Source organism: Saccopteryx leptura, chromosome 3, assembly GCF_036850995.1.
Source record: "Saccopteryx leptura isolate mSacLep1 chromosome 3, mSacLep1_pri_phased_curated, whole genome shotgun sequence".
NCBI lineage: Eukaryota > Metazoa > Chordata > Mammalia > Chiroptera > Emballonuridae > Saccopteryx > Saccopteryx leptura.
Genome location: NC_089505.1, coordinates 133,679,708 through 133,705,183, shown reverse-complemented (window position 1 = coordinate 133,705,183; position 25,476 = coordinate 133,679,708). Strand labels below are relative to the sequence as shown.

General features: G+C 42.2%; 1 protein-coding gene across 1 annotated transcript in view; it reads left to right on the top strand.

Annotated features, from left to right (window-relative positions):
- The window catches only part of C3H1orf87 (chromosome 3 C1orf87 homolog), a 72,248-nt gene extending 57,443 nt beyond the window's left edge, over nucleotides 1-14,805 (top strand). The window contains exons 9-11 of the mRNA XM_066372188.1: nucleotides 2,639-2,718; nucleotides 6,850-7,060; nucleotides 14,330-14,805. Coding sequence (XP_066228285.1) covers nucleotides 2,639-2,718; nucleotides 6,850-7,060; nucleotides 14,330-14,490 — 452 coding nt within the window. The 3' untranslated portion in view covers nucleotides 14,491-14,805. The remainder of the gene's footprint in view (nucleotides 1-2,638; nucleotides 2,719-6,849; nucleotides 7,061-14,329) is intronic.
- Nucleotides 14,806-25,476: the final 10,671 nt, after the last annotated feature.

Here is a 25,476-nt window from a genome sequence, read left to right as displayed (position 1 = left end):
CTAGGCATTGGTCATTTTTAAAGCTCCCCAGGTCTGAGCACATGAGCAGCCAGGACTGAAGATCACTGATTTCGAGTCGTTAGTGGTAGGCGGCAGGAGGGAAGAAGGGGAGCACTGGCTGTGTAACTATCAGAATCCATTGAAAGCCCAGAAAAACCTGGCGCTTCAGAAACCTGGAAATCTCTAGAAGCCAGCGTGGCTTATTTCCTCCAATGCAAGTCTTCGACTGGCAGACTAAACAGATGGTTATTATTTATCCTTCCTGCTGTGTTAGAAAGAAAAGAAAATGGCTCCACCTTGGGGTTTCTCAAACAATTTTTCCCCTTGCAGATTATTACCTTTTTATATGCTTATAGGTATTAGGAAGGAGACCGGGAAGCTGAAAGGAGACCAGGCAGGCTACTAGCCTATATTTGCTCCTAACAGAACTTTCACAGAAGTGCAGCGAGTGAAGAGAAACTGAATGAGGACAGAGTCTAGATTCCAGATCTTCTACTAAAAGGGATGATGCATATGAACAGTGCTCATAAAAATGCCAGGCACATCATAGTTAAGGTTAAGTCCTAGGGAACCTAGATTTGCTTAAGGACATAAAATTATAATAACACAACAACAAATAATAAATCCTGTATTGAGCAGCTTTCCCTGTGTTAAGGCCATTTTTTTAAATCCCCACAACACGCAAATTGCTAATAGCATTCCCTTTTCACAAATAACAGAGTTAAAATCTGAAAACTTGTTAAGGGAAGAAGCAGAATTAGCATTCAGGTCTGACACCAACATTCATCTTTTGCCCTTATTCTATATACTGTTTCTGGATTCCCTTCAACTCTCCAACTCTACGATTCAGAGCAATTGGAACCTTTTTTTCACTTACAGGAAACAGAGCACTTTCTTTCACGTTCTGGGTGAAGTAAGCAGGGGCCATTGCTAGGTGATAATGGGTTCCCATGACAATTTAAGTTTTCAGCAGATTAAATTAGACCTGCCTGGAAGTGGCTTCCCTAACTGGTCGTCATCATGATCCTCATTAGCATCTATTAAGTTTTACTCTGTATAGCATCTGGGTTAGGTGTAAGAGGATAAAGAAATACAGAGAAAATTCCTTCTCTTCTGGGGCCTGAAAAGGAATTGGAGAAACACAGAACTATGTATTTAGTAAGGCACATGGTTATTCATGTAGTCAACAAGCATGCATTGAATCTTTATTCTAACCCTGGGCACCTGGGGCTTCAGAGATTAAGACATCTCATTGTTTTCTCCATCAAGAAATTGAGGGGGAAGATTCATAAGGATTTGCAGGTACAGTGTTAAAAGTCTAACAAAGGGCTTTTTAATCGGATAAGATGAATTTATTTATATAAACATCCTCACATATGTAACTTTATTAGTTAACATTTATTAAGCACTTGCTGTGCTCCCAGTATTTGCTTTACATTTTCTAGTTCGTTTAATCCTCACAACAACCTATAGGTGGCATTTATCCCCATTTCACAGAGGTGGAAACTGAGACACAAAGAGGACAATTCACTTGCCCAAGGTCAGGCAGCCAATACAGAAAGGAGTCAGGACTCCAACCCAAGGCATCTGGCTTCAGAGCCTCTACTCTCCACCACTACAGTACACTGCTGCCCTCTACCTTTCATTTAAAACGTATTGATTGAACCATTTTTATTGAAAATAGTGAAACCCAACTTAGAAGCAATATGTATTTCTTAATGGCATATTTGAATCATGCGTGAAATATTGACGCTGAAGCACCCAGAAATCTGTGCTATGTGGTCATCACACAGATTTGTTAAACAAATGAGTCACCAGTCTGATGTAAGGTATGGAGTGATGAATGAGTGATACCCACAATAAGCCTTGGAGGATTTAGCAGAAGGTCTTCATGTCTTTTTCCTGCATCCTAAAGAAATTTCTTCTATTCATGAAGACAACCACCCAAGCAAGTTGTACCTGGACTGTAGAATCCCTGGGTTAAGGATGCTGTTCACACCCCTTCCTGCACAGGACTCTGACCACTGAAAGGAGCAAAAAAAAGGAGAAGATGAAAGTTTTTATTACCTGAATCTTAAGGCACACACCTATGTGCAGAGAGGAGCAGAAGTGCCTGCTTCTCTGTTAAGTGACAGGACCACAGAAAGAGGCCCCTTCCCACTCCCCAGACTGTAAAAGCCCTCCTGATTCAGGGCAGTTGTTCTACAGGCTGTTGTCTGTGCTTATCTGGAACTCTCTGCTCCATGTGCACCACAGTACCACCTTTGCCTGGAAACTCCCACTCATCCTTCAGGTCCCCTAGTTTACATGTCACTTCCTCCAAGAAGCCTCCTTTGATTCTCTACCATTCCCACACATTTAAATAAGTTTAAATATTTTTACATTTTCCTTTGTTGTGTTTAGAATAGTTTGTAATTAAGTGATCATTTCAAGCAATTATTTAGCATCTGCCTCTCCTTTGAATGCTCCATCAGGCCAAGAATCAGACCTTTCTTACCCCCTGGTGTATCCTCACCTCCTAACATGGTGCCAACCATGTAGCAGAACCTTGACATCTTCTTTGCCTGGAGGTATGTGTGTATGCCTTGAAATGAAGAGACTAAAGTAAACCCTTCCACTTTTTTTTTTTCTTGTCCAGGAAAGAAAAGAAAGGAAACCTCTGCCACTTCAGTGCAGGCTGAAGTTCCTGTGATGTCTCAAGGCCAAAATGAACATATGGTATGCACCTGGTCTGCAGAGCTTGGGGAAGGGCTTCACCGACCCTTCACCTTCTAGTCTCGGAGGCTGGGCGGAGCCCTGGTGGGGCCCTCGCTTCCAGGTGTTTTATTTCCACCCAGTGCCTTGATGTCAGACTGTCTTTGACTTTGACAAGGGAAGCAGAAGAACTTCTGGAGTGTGGGTTGGTCCCTGTCCCAGCTGGTATGCATACAGAGGCCTCATTACTACTTGGTGACAGGCTTGCCATCTGCCCCAGGACACTGAACTTGTAGCACGTGTACAGGTGTCCTTCCAAAGCCTGTGACCAATCCACCCACTGCCATCAAAACACAGGGTCGTTAGGACACCTATTTTAACAACTTCAATACAGCCTCCAGAAACTGAGGGAGACCTTTTCACCAGACATCACGTTTTAAAATATAATGGGTTCTTTCTTTGCTTCAAAAAAAAAAAATCTGGCAAGCAGTTAAAATCTGTTTTAATATTCCCAGCACTTTGCCAGGGGAAGATGCAGACAGAATTGAAAACCAGCCTGAGTTTTTTCTGTTGTTGTTGTTTTTTAAATGCCCGGATTAGAACATAATTCATCTCAAAATGACGGAAGGCCTCTTCATGCAGTTCACACTTTGAAATATTTTAGAAAAATAGTATCCATTTTGGCAAGCCACTTGCCATGCAAGAAACAACAGCAAATGCTTTTCTCCTTGAGTGTTAAGTCTGTTATGAATAAGAATAAAAAAATATATACTTTGCTCTTTTATGTTGCCTCATGTTGGAGGCTTTTGCTGCGTTTCTGCAATAATTGGTTCTTCTCATGATCCTGTCTAAACAGCATTTATTGACCCACTTTTCAGAAAGGGAAAGTGAAGCAGAGGTTTAGCAAAGCAACTTTTCTATTGCCCCAGGAGAAAATCATCCATTCAGCCACTTATCCAGTCAGTGAACATGGCTTGAGGACCAACTATGAGTGAGCACTAACCAGACCTTGAAGACATGTGAATGACTATGTCACAGGCTCAGTCACCAGATCCCTGGTACAGGGGAGAGGTACTCTAACGACTATTACAGTAGCCTGTAGTAAGTGCTGTGTTGGGTAAAGGAGCTTTAAAGAATTGCCCCTTGCTCATAATGAAGGCAGAAAATATATTATTCTGGAAAGCTATAATTTCTATATGGCCGAGTTATGAACTGAGAATTGTGCCTTCTACACACAAAACTGTGTTGTTTGAATTTTTAAAACCAAATACATGTTGCTTTTACAATAAAGAAATGCCCGTCATTGCCTCCTCAAAAAAGAAAAAAAAGAAAAGAAAAAAGAAAAAAGAAAAAAGAATTGCCCCTTGCCCAGCCTGGGGCTGCCAGGAAAGGCTTCCCACAAGAAGTGAAATATGGTTTGGGCCTTGCAATATAAGGAGGAGGAGCCTAACCAATCAACGCATAGATGGCAAGAAGGAACACACACCATGTATAAGGCATAAAACAGCCTCTTTTTTTTTCTGGTTTCATGTGGCTGGAGAAAATCATGTATAAGTAGAACTGAAAGGAAATAAGAAGAACTTGTATGGTCTTATGTGCCAAGCAAAGAATTTGGACTTCACTGGAATGAAATGGGACCAAAACAGTATAAGGTGTGTCAGTGAGCGAGTAAGTTAGCTTAACCCTTTGAGTAGGACAAATGTTCATTTACAGACATGAGATAACAAAAATTTTTATTTTAAAAATGTGTAAGGCAGCATTATAAAAAGGCAAATATTGATATATGTTCTTCTTGTTTCCATAAATTGGTTATCAAACAAACATAATTTTAAGTTAGTAAAATTATAAAATTATAAAAACCGTAACTGGAACTAATTTCATTTTTTGAAAAAAAAAAAAAAAGCAACTCACTCTCAGGGGTCAGCGAGCATGAAAAACACTCACTACTCAAAGGGTTAATTTAGGTCCATACAAATATCCCCTTGCCTAGTCTTGATTGGGCAAACAGAACCTTGAACTATCATGAAGAAATAGAGTTATTAAAAATCGGTTTTTTGCATCCAAGGATCTCTTTGAAGTCTCTAAATATCCACTGAACTATATGCAAATATGCACTTACCAAGGTAGATAATATAAAGCTTCCTTCAAATTTTTGAAGTAGCCCAAAGCTCTAACAAGTGTAAGTCTCACTAATCTATTTCCTTTATGAATTTTTTGGCTTTTCCCAAAATCAATTTTATCAAAGTGAAATGTTTTTATATTAATCTCTTAAAATGTACTGGTTGCTGGTCATCCATACAGGTACAACTTCACATAGCATTCTGTTATTTCAAATAAAATGATTCTATACACATGTTTGTTAACAAATTCAAAACTTGGCTTTTCATTGCTGAAATTCTTTAGAGGTATAGGATTTTCATAGTTTATATGTGAGAAGTTTAAGACAAAAGTACAAAATCAGAAAAAACTGAGGAATTTAAAAGATGGAGCAAGCACTGATGGTATGCCTCTAACAAAAGTTAGAGGCATAATTCTATGGTGAATTAGTTAAGATTATTTGGGTTGCAGCTAAGAGAACCAACTCTACCAACACAATTTATTGGAAAGATAGAGAAGCATCTTATGCTACCTAATGATAGAAATGTTAACAGTGAACTAAAATCAGGTACGTACTTGAATTGCATCATTACTTCCTATATTGGCCCTGACTGGTTGGCTCAGCGGTGGAGTGTCAGCCCAGCATGTGGAAGTCCTGCATCCAGTTCCCAGTCTGGGCACACAGAAGAAGCAATCATCTGCTTCTATCTATCTATCTATCTATCTATCTATCTATCTATCTATCTATCTATCTATCATCTATCTATCTTTTCTCTCTTCCCCTCCCGCAGCCATAGTTTGAGCAAACTTGGCCCTAGGCACTGAGGATGGCTCCATGGCCTCCACCTCAGGTGCTAAAATAGCTCAGTTGCTGAGCAACAGAGCTGTGGCCCAACTGGAAAGAGTATCATCTGGTAGGGGCTTGCTGGGTGGATCCCAGTCAGGATGCATGTGGGAGTCTGTCTCTGCCTCCCTGCCTCTCACTTAATAATAAAAGAATAAAACAGAATAACTTCCTATATCCATTCTCTTCTCTGCTGTCAGCTTCATATCTCTCTTCTCTCTCTGATATATATATATCAGACTAGCTTTTTCTCATTTCCCATACACAGTGAAAACCTGATAGAGTACTTACTTCTCACACAGAATGTTCTCTGTCAATCTCTCTGTCTTTCACGAATACTTTCTAATTCACTGGGCAGTGTTTATTGACCCATTTTGCATTAGATGCTCAGTCCTGTACTTAGACACATATCAGTTTAGAGAGAGCAGCAGTTTCTGGAAAAGTGGTGTTGGGCAAATCAAACCAAACCATAGATACCCACTTTCTCTACATGTTGACATAATGTCATATATGACCCTGCTGGGACTTGGTAGTCTATTTATTAAAAAAAAAAATCATCTTTATTTTGTACTGAACATGGGATTATGATATCAAGATGAGCTAGACATAACCTTACACCATTGTTCTAGTTTTGTGTCTATCATTCACTATATGATCTTAGTAAGTCACTTCCACTCTCTGGGCCTCAGCTTCCTTTGTTAGATGAATAGGACAGACAGACCTACAGGTGATTATGGTCTGTTATAATGAGCCCACTAGGCTAAGGTAATATCACTATTGTTTCAATCACTCTTTGTCAGAAAACTCATATTCATTACCCAGAGTTTTTCCCCATCAAGAAGTCAGAAGCATTTCCTGATGCCCATACCCTGGGGAATACCACAAACATGAAACTGAGTAGAACATCATGAGAAGTCTCAGCTAGTTACAAAAACTTCGCTTTGTGAAAATCAGAAATGCAAACTGAATAAAAGCCATAATTCTACCCTTTCCCTTTAAAAAAAAAAAAGAACTCAATATAGTAGTTTATATCCAACAGGACTTGGCAGATACGGTCCTATGGCACCGAGGATTGAAACTTGTCCTCCTAGCCTTACAAAGCCAGAACTTGCAATAAATCTTACTAGTCGTATGGCCTCATCTTTGGCCAAAAGACTGGAGGAGCTCTGGGTGGTGAATGTGTTGCCAGTGAGATGCTTGTGTTGTTTTGGTAGAAATCTCCAGAAGAGGAGCAGCAGCCAAAAAACCTTCCTGCCGAGTCTTCAACTCCCAGAGATCCCCTGAGCTCTTTGATGATCACGCCGCTCTCACAGCCTTTTGTGAGCCCAGCGATGAAGAAGAACAAGTCAGAAGAATGTGAGACAAGGACTGACAGGTTCAGGAAGCTAGAGAATGCCCTCTACCTGTGTGATCTGAGTAATACAGGTGAAGTGTGGGAAGCTTACAGCTGATAGACCTTTCTCGTCATGTTCTAGTCTGAAAGTGAACACATTTTCTTTCACTTATTAACAAGTACAATTTGTATATGGACCGTGTGCCTGGCACTGTGCTGAGCACAGTCAAGAAATACAAAGATGAATCAGACATGAATGAATGCCCCACCAGGTGGAGATCTTCCACTGGGTGGCTTACAGTTTCTTTCTGTCTCTGATCCTTCTTCTATTCTACTACCTGAGTCTAACCCACAATCCAGTCTCATTCCCGTAACTGAAATACTTCCGTGTGCCTGCTAACAGGCTGAACTCCAAACTTCTTAGCAAGGCAAAATCTGGTCTCTGTCCACCTGAAGAGTCTCTTCTCCTTCAATTGTTCTTCTATCAAAATATCTTACCCAGTCAAAAGGAATAACTTGCCTTCCTCACACTTGTCTTGCTTTCTCCTCAGGCTTGCCTTTTTAATCTCTATACCCTTAATCTGAGCCATTTCCCTCTTTTCTACCTACGCCACACCCTGACAACTCCCTATCTTGTCCACCTGGCTAACTAATCCCTAAATATATTATGTTAGAACTCAAGCTCTATTTCTCTGAGACCTGTCTCATTTCTCCAGACAGTTCTAGGCAAATATTAACCTGGCCTCTCGGAGTTCTTTAACATTCTTTATCATTCTTGATTTTTTTAAATCTAAGGGCTTACTACTAAGTCACCAGTAGACTACATTTCTTTTTTATACCCAGCACCTTGCACAATTCTGTTTAACATATTTTTGAAGCAATACATAAATGAATAAATGAATGTACATAAATAATTAAATCCAAGATGGAAGGTGGTAAATACAAGAGTGTGCTATGTGGGCACTCAAAGAAAGGAGAATTCCTTCCTCATAAGATGGTCAGAAAATGGACCGTAATGTGAAATGAATCATTGAAGATAAAATGCAGTTTGTATATGAAGGAATGAAATAGAGGGCTCTTTCTGGCAGAGGTTCAGGTTTGCCAAGCAAAGTGTTATGTCTAAAGCTCGATGCAAGGAGTTTGGTTTGTATAGAACATAGGGGTTATTCAGAAGAATATTAATTGAAGGGCCACTGTAATTTAAAAATAAAAATAAATAATTTAAAAATAAAATAAAACAATAAAATTTTAAAGCAGAATATTAAGTGATAAATGTGGAGACATGGGATGCCACTATATCTAAGAAGCTCTTAGATGCTGGACCAGGGAATCTGGACTTACTTCAAAGACAGTGAGTAGCGCTGAGATTTTCTAAGCAGGGGCGTGGAAGATAAAGTTGTATTTCAGAAAGATCCTTGATGGCTGTGAATGAAGAAAGGAGAAAATGAAAGCAGGAAAGGAGAAAGGAGGCCACTGCAATGTCCTAGTGGGAGAGGATGAGTGTCGGAACTCAGAGATTGGGGAATGGAAGGGACGGAACATACACAGAGACACATGGACAAAAACTGTTGAATCGAATCACATACTATGGTTCCTGAGGAGTTACTGTATTATATGTGGAATCTTAAAAAAATGGAGAGTAGAATTGTGATTGCTAAAGGAAATGGGGAGAAGTTGGTAAGACGGTACAAAGTTGCAATTTTAAGACAGAAAAGCTGCAAGGACCTAATGTGCAGTCTGATGACCAGTTAACAAAACTGTGTCGTAGACTTGAAACTTGGCAAGAAAGTAGAGCTTAATGCTCTCACCATAACAATTACAACAACAACAAAATGGCAATTCTGTGTAGTGAAGGATGTTTTAACTAACCTTATTGTGGTAAACATTTACCACAATATACACACACGTATCCAATCATCACATGTACAGCTTAAACTCACACACTGTTATATTTCAATAAAACCGAAAGTAATTTTTTCAAAGAGAAAGAATACACATTAGTCCTCTCTAGAAGTAATTATACAACAATAGCAATGCTTGTCTTTTTGTTTTCTCTGTGTGTTTTTGTTTTGGTTTCATTTTGTTTAGAATTTCCACAGCAAATTAAATATAGACCACATGAAATCTAACTACCCTATAATACCCAAGGATTTTTAATAATTATACACAATGAGAGGAAAAAATTAAAATTTCAAATGAAAATTTATTTAGTTGAATAAGAAAATCATTTGTTAAACCTCTTTTATGAGCCCAGCATTGTGCTAGAGGCGGGACCAGGAGGGAAACAAGAAAGAAAAAGACGCGTCTCTGGCCTCAAAGAGCTTTTAGGTAAATAGGTAAGACACGGATTAGCAATAGTTCAATACCAATCTTTTTTTTTTAAGACAGCAGATAGACTGCCTGACCTGTGGTGGCGCAGTGGATAAAGCATCAGCCTGGAAATGCTGAGGTCGCCAGTTCGAAACCCTGGGCTTGCCTGGTCAAGGCACATATGGGAGTTGATGCTTCCAGCTCCAAACCCCTTCTCTCTCTCTGTCTCTCCTCTCTCTCTCTCTCTCTCTCTCTCTCTCTCTCTCTCTCTCCCTCTCCTCTCTAAAATGAATAAATAAAAAAATTTAAAAAAAAAAGGAGAAAAGACAGCAGATAGTAAAGTATTATAATTAAATACACAAAGAAGAGTTAAAGAGTCCAAAGAAAAGAGAGAGAGAGAAAAAAGCTCATCGTCTAATGTGAGCGGGGGTACTCAGGGCTCTGTGCAAAAGAGCCTGCGATTAGCCTATGGACTGTGGAGAGATAGACCTTGGATACTTGGTGGAGCATTCCAAGTTTGAAACCATCTTCTGCAAATATTAGAAAAAGGCAGGAATGCGTGGGGGGGGGGGGAGTAAGTGAGAAAAAACTGGAGTTCATGTTGGTTGGAGAGTGAAATTGAGACCCTATTGTGACTTCTGAGGGCTAGCCTGGGGCTTCATTCTCTACCCAATGTTCACCAAAGTTTCAGCCAGAGGGGAATACAATGACAACTGAGATAGGCAGCTTGGGGAAGATACTGGAGAACAGGAGATAAGAAGGTTATTGAAATAATCGTGAGTCTAGGTAGCCGTACCAGTACTGGGAGAGTGGTGATGAGTGAGGAGGTTACACACAAAAATTAAATGAATTAAAACAAAAAACTGAGTAGAAATAAAAGACATCTTTAAAGAAACCCATGCTGATTTACAGTGATGGATGATGGATCATAAACTTAGTTGTTAAGAGACTCCCCAAAGACCGGGACCTTTCTCATACTTCTGAACTGTTCTGAGGAAAAATGGAGTTTTGTTGACTTTGGAGGCAGATTCCGGCAGATCCGAAATGCCTTTCTCATGGCCTCTTCTCTATTTATGCCTGTTTTCTCTGTTTCTATGAAATTCATTAGTTCCCCAACAGCCAAAGAATGTGTCAGCCAGATCTGGGAACATCTATAACCATCCTTAATAAGGAAAGAGAATTAACTGAAGTCATTTTGTTGGTTTATTGACCACAGTATTTAGCGGACCACCACAGCTCCATTCTAGACACTGAGCAGATGATACCTACTTTGCCCACTGATGAATCACTGTTCTTTATTATGTGCACGGAAATATGTAGGCCAGGGTGTTCTTCATCCAGGATGAAGGCAGACCATCCATCATCAAGTTAGCATTTCTGGGAACCTACTTTGTGTTTATTCTCTAATGGGGGTTGTCAAGCAAATATCCTTGAGGAGAAGGAATAAGGAATGACCGAATAACTGGTCATGTTTTCTAAAGAGAGAAGGGTCATTGAGATAAATGTTTGGATGAATGATAGATTTGGAATCTTCCCAGTGAACTGAAGGCTAGATGAAAAGTATTTTAGAGTTCAAGGTGGCAGAATGCAAAGAGAGCCCTCAAGGCCATTCTCCGCATGGGTCTGGACTTGACAATGCATAGCATCGCTAACTCCTCACATCAACCGCATGCTGCCGGGATGCGTGTCCTTTTTTTTTTTTTTTTTTTTTTTTTCATTTTTCTGAAGCTGGAAACGGGGATAGACAGTCAGACAGACTCCCGCATGCGCCCGACCGGGATCCACCCGGCACGCCCACCAGGGGCGGTGCTCTGCCCCCCAGGGGGCGATGCTCTGCCCATCCTGGGCGTCGCCATATTGCGACCAGAGCCACTCTAGCGCCTGAGGCAGAGGCCACAGAGCCATGCCCAGCGCCCGGGCCATCTTTGCTCCAATGGAGCCTTGGCTGCGGGAGGGGAAGAGAGAGGCAGAGAGGAAAGCGCGGCGGAGGGGTGGAGAAGCAAATGGGCGCTTCTCCTATGTGCCCTGGCCGGGAATCGAACCCGGGTTCTCCGCACGCTAGGCCGACGCTCTACCGCTGAGCCAACCGGCCAGGGCGCGTGTCCTTCTTTACTGAGGAGAAAGCCAAGCTCAAGTAGTAGTTGAGCCATAATTCCAACCCCAATCTATTGGACTTCCCACTACATCAAACTCCCACGACATATCAGAGAAACCATGAGGTTTCACCTACTGCTTTGTTTGTTTTTACTGAAAGGCCTAGATTCAAGTCCAGACATTACCAATTTCTGAATCCTAAAAGCCAGTCACTTATAGTCTGTGAGCCTCTTTCCTCTTCCGTAAAAGAGAACTGATACTAATAAAATAGACTCCCAAATTTGAGAAAGGATCACATGAGACCTGAAAGTTCTCTGTGAACCATAAAATGAAATGGATGTTAAAGAAGTTCTTCCTTTTACTTCTTTCATTTTGTTTCTGGTGGGAGAAGGATGAGCTTTCCATCACTTAGACGGAGTGTAGGATATTTTATGCAGCTTCCCTGGGCAGCCTCTAATGACAAGAAATTAGACAGATACAAGTTCCAGTCAATGGATTTTTGTTTGACAGTAGGGATCCCCTACCAATGGGAAAGCTTAGAAAATAGTAGAAAATGCCCCTCTGCACACACACTCACACCAGTAGTGATTCCTAAACATGCTTTTTAACATTCTTTTATTTTTTAATTAAATATAAATTAAAGTATATAGATGCAATAATTTCTTCTTATTAAAATACACATCTGTATATTTTAAATGATGTTGATATTATCATTATAATTAGCCTATCGTAGTAATACCTGCATTAATGAGTGCTTACTAATTCTGGGCATTTTGCTGCACTTACTGTTTCATTGATTATTGTACAGTTTTATTATCCCTACCTTGAACTTGAGGAAACTGAGGCTCAAAAGGTAAAAGTAGTTTTCCCAGTCAGACACTTACTCCAAAGGTAAGGTATGAGAAAGTACCCTGAGCAATCAAATCCAGGCCCAAACAAGGGCAGCCACCCAGTCCAGACATCTGCAGAGATGCACTTGGCCAACAGCAAAGAGAGATGTTTGCAGAGAAAAGGACCAACATTCTAGTAAGAAGAGATAGACAATAAACAAATCAGAATAGAATAGAAAAAAACATACATAGGATGGGATGGAATATAGTATAGAACTGGACAGGACAGACACGAAAGGAATAGATCATAATAGAATTACCTTTCCATAGCCCACTGTTAAGAACACTCATTAGAAGTTCCAAAGGAAGAATCTTGTTCAACAGTTCTTGGGCATTCAAATATGAACAGTGCTTAGTAACTTAAACAGAGATGACAGATATCCACCAGACCTAATTCTCATGGACTGGGAGTGGCTTTCAATAAATGACCAGGGAATACCTGACCAGGCAGTGGCACAATGAATAGAGCCATTGGACTGGGATGCAGAGGACCAGGTTCAAAACCCTAAGGTCACCAGCTTGAGTGTGGGCTCATCTGGCTTGAGCATGGAGTTGCTGGTTTAAGCATGGGATCATAGACATAATCCCATGGTCGTTGGCTTGAGCCCAAATGTCACTGGCTTGAGCAAGGGGTCACTCGCTCTGCTATAGTTCCCCCGGTGAAGGCACATATGAGAAAGCAATCAATGAACAACTAAAGAGACTAAGGAGCCGCAATGAAGAATTTATGTTTCTCATCTCTCTCTCTCCCTCACTTTCTGTCTGTCTGTCCCTATCTGTTCCTCTCTCTGTCTCTGTCACACACAAAATAATAAAAATTAAAAAATTAAAAATTACCAGGAGATTGCCTTTGAATTCTCTGAGAAAGAATTTTACAATCATTTTTACAATCTGTACAACTATGGCAATGTAGTAAAGCAAGATGCAAGGACTGTATCTTTCATCCCTATAAAGATATATAAAATCTTCTCATTGACTCCATAGCATAGAGCTTCACAATCAAGGAACACATCGAGTAAACAATATGAGCCTGACTAGAAACAATCTCTTTTCTCTAATTCTATAATGTAGTGGAGGTATTTAATGCATGGACTTGAGCAACCTTTGGCAAGGGATTTACCATCTTCATGTCTCAGTTTGTCACTCTATAAAATGGGTTCTCATGAGGACTAAATGAATTATTATTGAAAAAATGCTTGCCGGGGTGCTTAAAACACAACAAATTTTAAATATAATTATCAGTCATTATTGTTATTGTTGCACTTTAGTTCATTTTTTTGCATATCTTTTTTGCTCCAACTGGTTCGGGAGCTTTCTGGGGTAACAAACCACTTTTCTAAATTCTTTATATTGCCAAACACAGTATCTGACATATGTAACTCCACAATTAGGGGCATATGAATGAGTTGTTGATCTTGGCTGATGCTGTGTTCTACACCTAAACTCTTCATTATCTATGGAAATCTACCTAACTTTACCGTGAAAACACATTGGCACTGGTATATATAACACATGGGTGCTAGAGTACATCCTATATTGATAAACACGACCATCTCTATTGGACAGACTTAGACTCGGAGGTAAAAGAAGTTACATAGTTTACCTGTGATTACACAGCAAGCTGGAGGGAGTCACAGTAGACACATTTCCAGAATTGCATAAAAATGCACTGTTTGAATCCTGCATATTTAGGAATATGTTTAGATACCTCACAGATAAAATAAACCAGAACAATTAAAAAAAAATTTTTAGTAGACTCCACCTGTTTCAAAAATGGCTTTTAAACTTTTATGGCAACAAAGAACAAGCTTAGACTGCTTTAGACTCTAGTCACGGGTTTTATTGGATCCCCGTCTCCTCTCCCAGAGTCACCCTCAAATCCTCCTGACATATCTGATGCATACCTGGACTGGAAATATCTTTTTAGGGTGTCACTTGATTTTTAAGATGCTTAAAGTTTCAAAATAGTAGCATATTATGTTTACTCTGAAGTCATTCAAGCTAATACTTTTTTTTTCTTCTGGTTTCCTCCATCCTCTTTTAAAAACTTTTCACCAACCCAACCAGGAGTCTTGGGGAAGGAACGAGCCAGACGCCTCATTCACAACTACAATCTCATTTACAACCTGTCCCTGAGCCCTCAGAAAATGGACCAGGCCTTGAAGAGGTTTTGTTCGGGAGAAAATATGCTCTTGGAACCAGCACTCCAGTACTTAAAGGAGCTATGATAACAAGCCCATATTGTGAGAACAGATGTTCCCTTTATCTCCCTTTTTACCCAGGCACGTGTTCCTCCCCAGCCTGAATGTGGTGGTGGAGGCAGGCACTGTCAGAGTTGAGGCCGAGGCAGCTAATGTCGACGCTTTGGACTTGGACTTGGTTTCTGGCTGTGATGCGCGTTCATACACAGTTCAGAGAGATTTGAGAAAACCAGGTTTTCTCTTCAGAGGTGGCAAGAATCCAATTTCTTAAAATCCCCTTCTATTCTAATAAAGCTTATTATGAATATTACATATTTTTTCTACATTGCTGATCATACTGTGTTTTTGCAAAATTTGCAATTTCATAGGGAGAGAAAAAAAAACATGCTAGATGTTGTCAATTCCTCAAATTGCCTGTCGCATAATAAACCTAAATAAATTGTTGGATGAGTAAGTTAGCCTGTCTTCTAGTCACACTGTTCTGGGAATGATATCCACATTATAAGAAAAATAAAACTATCAACAATATATTATCTTAATACGAAAAAGAAGATTTCCAAGTGAGGTTTTCTGAACAAGCCCAATATTTTCTCTAGTACAAAACTAGATAATGTTACACTGTCTCCTAGGATGTTTGCCCAAAGTACTGGATAGATAGATACAAGTTTCGAGGAGGGACTCCTAGGACAAAGGATTCTAGAAATAGGTAGCATCCTCTTTACTTCTTTTGACAGGGAAATCAAGCAAACTTTCCAGCAGTTTCCACAGTTCTTCTATCCTTAGACCCCACCACCACCCACTTTGCACCTTCCACACAACACACCCTTACACATGCAGCACACCACACAGGCCACATGAGCTCATGAATGAACACTAGTCCAGGGTGTCAGCTATAAATGTGTTCCCAGGACCACCCTTAATGCTGAGTGACCTGGATCTTGGTTTTTACATTTGTATGAGTGACAGCAGGAAGGAGTTATGTTCAAGGCAAAAAGCAAACAGAAAGTTCTCTGAGCATTATTTTTTACCCATTTTGTATAGCGGGGTGTCTCATAAAATTTTTTGATCAAAACCTTAAGAACACATTAATTGGGATCCACTAATATAAATTATCTATCAGGGCCCTCTGGTCTAACCTCCTTTAGTTTTATAACCCTTGAGTTGCCCAGGGAAATGCCTCTTGAGGCAGACCAATCACCTCTCTAACATTCTACAACTCTTGGACCAGCTAGCTGCCTTTAAGCCAACCGATGTGACTTCCTCATGCTAAAAAATTACCAAATGGGCCCTGGCCGGTTGGCTCAGTGGTAGAGCGTCGGCCTGGCGTGCAGGGGTCTGGGTTCGATTCCTGGCCAGGGCACACAGGAGAAGCACCCATCTGCTTCTCCACCCCTCCCCCTCTCCTTCCTCTCTGTCTCTCTCTTCCCCTCCCACAGCTAGGCTCCATTGGAGCAAAGATGGCCCGGGCGCTGGGGATGGCTCCTTGGCCTCTGCCCCAGGCGCTCGAGTGGCTCTGGTCTCAGCAGAGCAACGCTCCAGAGGGGCAGAGTATCTGAGCAGAGCGTCGCCCCCTGGTGGGCATGCCGGGTGGATCCCGGTCGGGCGCATGCGGGAGTCTGTCTGACTGTCTCTCCCCATTTCCAGCTTCAGAAAGATAAAAAAAAAAAAAAAAAAAAAAAAAAGAAATTACCAAATGAGGAAAATCAGAATGTTAGAGAAAACAATTCAGTATGCAGAGTTAACTACTATATTTCAGGAACTTGACATACCTTGTTTAATGCAACTCTCTCAACTCAATGAGGCAGTTTTCACAGCTCCATTTCACAGATGGAGAAACAGAGGCTCAAGGGGGTGAAAAGTCAGAAAGTTGCTGGGTTGTGCCTGTTGATAATTGGCCGGAGGAACAGGGCATTTTGGAAAGCACTGGTCGCGTGATACCTCAGACTATCCTGCTATATCCTACTTCTCTGTGGGTACGAAAGGGAATTGAGGTGAAGGAAGGCCCTGACAGAAGAGAGCCTTCTGCACCCACCAAGTCAAATGACTGCAGGGGACCCCATCCACATAGCATGAGAGGTGTCCCCAGAGCCATGTCAACACAGGCTGTGCATACTCTGTACTTCTGTAGGGCTAGCTGAGTGAATACGTTTAGAAGTGGGTCAGCCATGGCCTGATCTGAATCCACAGTCACTGTCCCCACCCCCATGACCACCACCACCACCCGCACTTCAACAGAGAGTAAAAAAAGATGCTGCTTTAACACTAGCCAAAATCCAGCTCTGACAATTGGTAGGTGATAGCCTTGGAGAGATGTTTAATCTCACTGGTCTTTAGTTTTTTCATCTGTAAAAGGGAGTAATCCTATCTTTATGAGGGGAGGGGGGTGTTGTAAACCCTAATGGACCTTCCTTGTGTCCCTTCCCTGAGCTGCTGAGCGCCAGGAAGCTGAACAACAGTCTGTGTGAGATGATATACGGAGGTGGGGTTTCTGCCACAGCAAAAACAAATTTTGAGATCTATCTGCCTTCTAGAACCAAGTGCCCATTGTTCCTGGGTCCTCTCCTGTCTGGGATTCTCCACTACTTCACCCAAGACCTGTGTGCGTGCGCGTGTGCAAGGCTTGCACACTGCAGAAGTACATACTGGTTAGTTTTTCTCAGAGTAAACATTTAAAGACATAAAATTCAACTAAAGTTGTAAAGAAAAGCTTATTAAAACATCAAGTTGACAACGTAGAGGCTAAATGAGATCTGGCTGTGAGGCAAACCACTGGGCACAAAGGGGAAAATGCCACGAGGTCATCACACCTGAAAATATTGGTATGACCTCTATGCTAGGAGGTCTCCATGGCTTGCTTATGAGAAAATCTGCTACTCCTCTCTCTATTTTTTTTGTCTCAGATCAGTGGTGTTCTGTATACTCCCCATGGCTGTGTCCTTGTGAGGATGTCTGATGTCCATGGTCTTGACCACCTTCTTCTAGCCAAACCTTTCTAAGTGAGTGTCAGTGTGCAGTACACCCTGGAGATAAGGTGCCAACTGTGTCTGCCCCAACTGTTTGGCAGCCTCCAGCTCTGAAAATAAAAATGGTGCTGACAACAGAGGCTGAGTCTCACTCACTAGCTGGGCAGGTGCTTTCCCAGATGTGTGATGCTGAGCAATTCACTGCCTATCACATAGTCCTTTGTGTTGAAGAAGATAACACTTGCAAATTGCCTAGCACTAGTAGATAGGTGTTATATGGGGGAAATGGCCTAGTACTTTATTCTTCTACAGCATTTTGATTTACCTTATCCAGTAGGCCAAATTGTTCATTGCCTTTTTGAAGTACAGATGCCTTCCAAGCCAACGGTGGGCTCACTGATAGTGGGGTCCTGGAGGGCAGAACTCATATCCTCCACACTCCTGTTTTTGCTCTCTCACCTGCACTTACTCTTCACTGTCACCCTGCTAGACTGGTATTACCAGGCCCATTGTATAGAAGAGAAGCTGAGGCTTAAGGTGGTAAATGTACTTGCTGAAGGACTTAGAGCTTGTGAGTGACTAAGGCAGGATTAGAATCCAGTGCACACTTCAAGTTCAACAGTGCTCTCCAGGCAGAGGCAGATTAAGGTGGGTTGAGGCCCCAGGCACAGAAGAAAATATTAGGCCCCTTGTCATTAGAAAAAAGTGTAAAGTTGGGGTTTTGTGTGGGCCCTTCAGAAGTTGGGGCCCCGGGCGTGTGCCCAGTGTGGCTGCCATTAAATTCACCTCTGTCTCCAGATCACAGTAAGAGCAAATCATCCCCAGATTTCTCTTTAGTATGTGTGGTCTGTCTCCCCGGCAAGTCTCAAGGTTACTGCAAACGAGCACCAAGGTCTTCCTCGTCCTCGTCCCCGTCACAGAGCCCAGGTTCACCAGCAAGTGGACACCTGGAGAACGTCTGGCGAACGGAGCTCCCACATAAATACTTTGAAAACTCAACAGCTTTTACCCTCTTCTAGTTCTTCCAGTCTCATGACCGCCTTCGGGGGACTGTAATAAAGGGTGTTTTCAGGGTGCCTGGCGTGGCCTGTTTACACAAGCAGAAGCACAACTGTACAGATCACGCCATCCAGAAGGTTCACTAAGTGCTCACTGACTCTTCAAAGGAATTTCCCAAGATCATTAAGAGAAACAATAACGGGGTTTGATATTCTAATTGGGATCAGAACTTGGACAGCTTTGGAGCTGGCCAGAGAACTGTGGAGCTCTGAAAACAAATGCTCGCCTTTCTTCTCTAGCTCTCCGCGCTCCCCACTCTTGTCAGAGCCTTTCAGCTACAGTTCCAACAGCTCCTTAGTAACAAAGGCAGGGTTCCCAGAGTCGGGTGCCTCAGGAATGCCAGCCGTCCCCCTCATTAGCATTCAGGGACCTTCATCTGCCTGCACAGTTGGCCCAAGGACCGTGCAAAAGGCAAAGTGGCTTGGGGGAGGCCAAGCATTCAGCGTGGCTTGTTGAAAAACGGGAAACCTCCACAAAGAGTTTCCAAACAAAAGGCATCAATATTATTTGTGGAGCCATCAGACTGTCTGGGGCACAATATGGCTCTGACTCGGCCACATGCTGTCTCCCCAAGTTCTCTGTGAAGGCTTCGCTGGGACCTCCCCCAGACATATCTTGGCCCTGAATGTCAGTGTGTTGAAAGGTCTCCCTGCTCCTCCTGTCTCTCCTGTCCAGTCTCTCCCAGACTTAGTTTATCCAGGTTGGATAATGGGTGGGCTCTAATTGGCAGTGGGTGTACCTAGGGCAAGGAGGTTGACAGAGGGCAAATGGTCAGATGGTAGGACAACTGTGAACAGATGGCTCTGCCAGGAATGGATTCCAGAATAATTCACAAGCAGATTGAGCCCTGACAAAGACTGATCTGATGGAAAGCAGTCAACACCTTGTACCAGGCCCTGAATCAAAACACACATCCTGCTCTCCCACACAGTCTTCGACTGCTACCCAAGTCTAGTCTCCTGGGAATTACAAAATACCAATCAGTAAGCCAATTCCTGGAAGATCCCAACTGGCAAAGCTATTTCTCAACATTCTCATAGAACCAGCCTTAAGCAGGAGCTCTTTCAGCCTTCCTATGTTTGAACACGTTCAGAGATGCAAACCTTACTACTCGTCATCTTTCCTCTCCAGACAGGTTCAGCTCCAGTTTGGTCTGCTAAAGTTGGTCTCTCTTTTAATCCACTTTCTACTCTCCCTTGTGGGTAAGAGAATATAAATTTTGATCAATAATTACAGTATCTACTGTACTAACCCTGGACCTTCTAGGCATCAGGGGTAGAAAAAAGGAAAGAGAAAGAAAAAGAGAGAGAGAGAAGAAAAGAAAGAGAAAAGAAAAAAAGAAAGGAAGAAAAAAGAGAAAGAAAAGGAACAAAAAGAAGGAGGGAGAAGGAAGAAAGAAAATTGAGAGAGAAAGAAAGAAAGAAAGAAAGAAAGAAAGAAAGAAAGAAAGAAAGAAAGAAAGAAAGGAAGGAAGGAAGGAAGGAAGGAAGGAAGGAAGGAAGGAAGGAAGGAAGGAAGGAAGGAAGGAAGGAAGGAAGGAAGGGAAGGAAAGGAAAAGGAGAAAGAGAAAGAAAACTTTCCTCCAGAACTGACTTGAATTGGGAAGAGGGCTCAGAAAAGGGAAAGATGTTGAGGGAACAGATGTGTAATTAAGTGTACTAGTTTGCTAGGGCTGCTATAACCAATTGCCACATACTGGGTGGCTTAAACAACAGAAATCTTTTGTGTACTGTTTCATAGTTCTGGAGACTAGAAGTCCCAAATCAAGATGTCTCAATGGTTGGTTCCTTGGACTGTGAGGAGTATCTGTCCCATGCCTGTTCCCTAGCTTCATGAAGTTTGTTGGCAATCTTTGGTATTCCTTGGCTTGTAGATGCATCACCCTGTTCTCTGCCTTCATCTTGTGCTCTCCTTGTGTGCATGTCTGTCTCCTTGTGTCCAAATTCCCCTGTATTTATAAGGACACCAGTCTTAATTAAAGGCCACCACAATGACATTTTAGAGGTGCTGGGAATTAGGACTCAAACATATCTTTTATGTGGGAAGACAATTCAGCCCATAAGAGCAACTAAATAAATAATTGTCTGGCCTGACCGGGTGGTGGCACAGTGGATAGAACATTGACCTGGGATGCTGAGGACCCAGGTTTAAAACACCAAGGTTACCAGCTTGAGCATGGGATCATAGACATGACCCCATGGTCACTAGCTTGAGCCCAAAGGTCATTGGCTTGAAGCCCAAAGTCACTGGCTGAGCCCAAGGTCTCTGGCTTGAAGCCTAAGGTCTCTGACTTGAAGCCCAAGGTCACTGGCTTGTGCAAGGGGTCACTGGCTATGCTGGAGCCCTCCAGTCAAAGCACGTATAAGAAACCAGTCAGTGAACAATTAAAGTGCCACAACTATGAGTTGATGTTTCTCATCTCTCTCCCTTCCTATCTGTCTCTCACTAAAATAATAATAATATCAGTAATAGTAATAATCTGTGTGTGATGAGCATGTATTCTGAGATTTTCCCTGGGAATAAGGAGGGCACAAAGAGGAGTAAATGTCTTCACATGAGTGGATTAGTGAGAGCTTTCTGGAGGAGAAGACAGCAGTGCTCACTCCAGGATGCTGAGACGGATTTCTGTTGAGTGAAGTGAAGATGAGTAAAGAGATGATGTTTCCAGGAAAGGAAAAAAACATAAACCACATCTCTTTCCTACCTCATAGTTTTTAAAGATTTGCTATCCTCTCCTCCCAACACACACACTTATATACCCTATGTTGTACAGACTCTCCCCTCAGCTCCACAAGCCAGGATTTGGGATCCTTTTTCTTATCAAGGGTACTGTCCTCCAGAGAGTATTGGACACAGGACTCCAGGGGTGCTGAGAGCAGCCCCAGGTGAGCAGGGCATTACTCTTGACATTCATAAGACTGGAAATCCAATCCCCTATTTAATGAGTTGCTGCCAACAACAGAAGGTGTGACTCTACCTTGAAATTGGTTGGAAATTCCATGGGACCTCTCAGTACGCTAACTTCAAAGAGTGGGAATTCTGGTTCCCCTGTAAGATATATTAGATTGTTTTCAAAAAAATTATTGTCCAAAATGTGTCTTCTCCCTAGGAGATACTTTCCTACTTCATTGATACCAGGCTTGGCCTGCAACTTTTGACTTCCCTCCCAGTGAGAGAATTGTCAATATCATCCTGTTGACCCCAATCACTTATGTGGGTCATTAAAGTTGAGTAGAAGAAATATGTCCCTCCTTACAATAGCTTTAAAATATATTGTGTGGTTCTCCCATGCTCTCTTTTTCTTCAATCACAAGCCAGCAATTTCTCAAAGAGTAGCCTCCCTGGAGTAAAGGCAACGTGGTGCAAAGGAGAACTCAATATCATGAACATGCACATAAACCTTGAGCATGAACAAAAACTAAGCCACTAAGAATTTGGGGAAGTTTGTTACCAGGTCAAAACGTGACTAAGCTTACCGATACACTCTGGCACGTAAGAGGAAAGAATTCCCAAGAACAACCCTTGGGACTCTAGTGTGTTAGCCTGCATATCCAGACTCTTCCAGTTCTCTCTCCAGCCAAAGCAGGAGACTTTCTTTCAGACCCCATGACAGAGACAGCTGTCCATCAAAATTTGTATTCCATGTCCCATAATGGGGAGTTCAAAGGGGAAAGTAGCCATCAGGCAGAGACAACACTGTCCCTGACTCCAGGTATTGAAACACAGCTTTGTGACTAGCTATCATCAGTGAAATAAAACAGAAGTCACATACGTTGCTTTGTGGCCAGATATTTTAAGCAGCTGGATCTTCTCCACCATCTCTTTGTCCCTCCACCATGCTCATAACGATAAAAAAACATTCATTTTTTTTTTACTTTCTCATACCTACAAGTCTGTGTTTCTCAGAGTGTGTTCCCTGGAACACTAAGACCAGGTGGTGCTCCTCCAGACAGGGGTTTCATATTCAGGAAAACTTGGAAAGCACTGTAGGCCAGTGGTTTTCAACCTTTCTATTCTTGGGAGACTGGTAAAAAATAGGAGAATTATTTTGGGGGCCACCAAGGCAGAAATCACCCTGAGCCTAAGCGAATTCAAGTAATATCATTGAGTCTATTATCTTTATACAACACCAGGGAAGTTAACTCTTTCACGGACCGGCACAAAATTTCTGGTAAACCGGAAGTTGAAAAACACTGCTATAGGCTGTATCTCCTTTCCCTTGGTGAGTCTAACCGCCAAATGCCCAATGTCCAATTAAGACAAAACAAAAACTCTTATCCTCATTTACTTCAAACTTATTTGAGTAAAGTACTTTTATTTTCAAATAACATTTTGATATCCTTCAGAACTAGTGTTCTATGTAAGATACGGTAAGAAATGATGTCTCAAGTGAAGTTCCAACACCTTAAGTCATACAAGCCAGCTACCATATTTATTTATTTGGCAAATACATATAAGGCACTTACTATGTCCCGGGCCCTGTGCTGCCTAAGCATCAGGGCTCTGTAGAGCATATCAAATAAATATTTTTGCACAAGTGAAAAAAGTGTCAGAAAACTGCATAATGACTAAACGGCTGCCCATTACCCACCAAATGAGACCAACTGGAGGTTGGCTAATTACTGGCTAGAAGTCATCATCTCACTGCATGACTTTGTCTCACTGCCCATCTCTCCTGCCTCATTTGCCTCTATTTCCCCATCTTTATTTCAGCCACATGGACAACTAACTGCTTCCTAAGGATATTGCGCATGTTTATAACTTTTTCTTTTTGCCTCTGCACATGCAATTTTCTCTTCTTGCAATACCATCTTTACTTACTCTCAATTGTTACATTCTTTTTCATTCTACAAGATCAAAATCATGTGTCCCTTATTATGTAACCAAACCCTGACCTACACTCTCCATTTCCAACTTCCTATGAAGGTGTCTCTAAATAAACAGCCCATCCCATATAACCCATCTTAACCTCAGATTATTCCCACAGCACTGACCTTGGTTACCAACCTTCCCACTCCTTACTCAGCCATGGCACCACCTGCCCTCATGATCAACATGTTGGAAAAAGACTGGAGGAACAGAAAGGTGGGTAGGAGAGGTATTCTGCTTCTCTTTAGGTCTGAGTGGGGGGGGGGGGTGAGGAAGTATAAGGAGATCAATGTCAGTCCAGCCTGAAAAAAGACACACTAACAATAACAACGGATGAACAACAAAGTGGACTGCTCTAGAAAGTTGGTAGTGTTCTTGTCCTCAGAAGCATTCAAGGTGGATGAAAATCTGTCAGCGATGGGAAAGATGAGTGTTTACTCCATGTCGAGGAAACTGTGAATGACAAAACATTTTAAGTTACCAAGAATCTGAGAGTTTGTCACGTCTCGGCCACCTTATCTCAATGGCAGAAAAAGAGAAAGTGCCAACACCTCTAGATTGGATTTGTCTCCTCTGATCTTTTGTAACAACCACACTTGTAGTCACATCATTGTCTTCAGTTGACTTGAGGTTTACAAGGGTCAGTCTCACTGGACTCCTCTATTTCTCAGGCAGACCTACGAGAGAGTCCTGTGCACAGTTGGAACTTCCGGAGCCTGAGATCCAATCTATAACCTGCCTCTGAAAGGAGCTTTTGTGGCTCATTATTCCCCCATCTCCTGAAGGAATTCACTTCTTCCCAGGTCAACTGTGATGCACTGCCTAGGGCACGTTTTCATGTTTGTCCACTAGCCTCAGAACAGCACCAGAGGACAGGCAGGGGTGCAGTGGGCCACCAGAAGCATGGTGACCATCTTGCAGATGAGGACGCTGAGACTTAGAAAAGTTCTGGACTTTGCCAAAGGTAGAGCAGGAGTTGGAGATAGAGAGGAAGACATGCCTTCCCTCAGCACAGTTCTTAGTGACCATTTCTTGCCAGACCTGCCAGTTCTACTCCATTCTGGCTTATTATCCAGCTGCCATAGCAAGTCTGCCCCATTCTGAGAGCCGACTGCCAGGGTGCAGAGAACTGTGACCCCACATTCCAGTGCGGCTAGGGGTTCTTGCTGCCTTGTGCCAAGGCTCATGGAGCCCAGGGATGGGAAAGAATGTTCCTTAAACACATGCTCTGCGCCAGGCTGTGTGATCTTACACATTACTCATGATAGCCCTCCGAGGTGGGAACTATGAGACTCAAAGCCTCAGCCAAACAGTGGCAGGTAGGGTCATGACTTTTTAATTTTATATTAGAAAATTAAATTTAATGGGGTGACATTGATTAATAAGAGTACATAGGTTTCAAGTAAACATTTCTACAGCATTTGGACTGTTGATTGTATTGTGTGCCCATCGCCCAAAGTCAGATCATTAGAACAGAGCCTTTCCAGCTCCAGTCCACCCTGGGTCACTTCCAGAAGCCAGTAAAGGCCTGGGTTGCTTCTTTCTAGCACTTCTAGTTACCCTGGGCCTCTTGCATCTAGGAAGGGAAGAGAGGAGCTCAACCCTTTATAGTTCTCTCTCTCTCACTCGCTCTCTTTTTTTCTAATTTAAAAGTATTTACTGAGCACATTCTATGGCCGGGCCTCAGTAAACAGTTTGAATAGATTGTCTAAGATTCTTTCCAAACTTTCTAGATAACGGTCTTATTCAAATGCCAGTGACTAACTTAGCCTTTCTTCCAACACTATCTTGTCTGGAATTGGATTGTAGGTAGTTGCCCTCCCTGAGACCAGTCAGGTCAGAAAATACATGCCTACTTTCCATCTACCTCTCCCCCGGCTCAGTCCTCCTCACCCGGAGAAGGCCACTTGCCAGTGCTGTGGTTCCCCTCAGCCCTCTCTGGATCCTGATGAGGCATTGGGAACTTACACCCATATGAATGACTCAGTTGTTTGTTTTCTGAGGCCATCATGAATACCACAGGCTTTAGTTTTAGCAGAAAGCACTTGTCATTCTTATCCATCAGATCATTCTTTTACTCATTCATCAGTTTAACGAACACCCCTCTACGTGTGGAACTGTG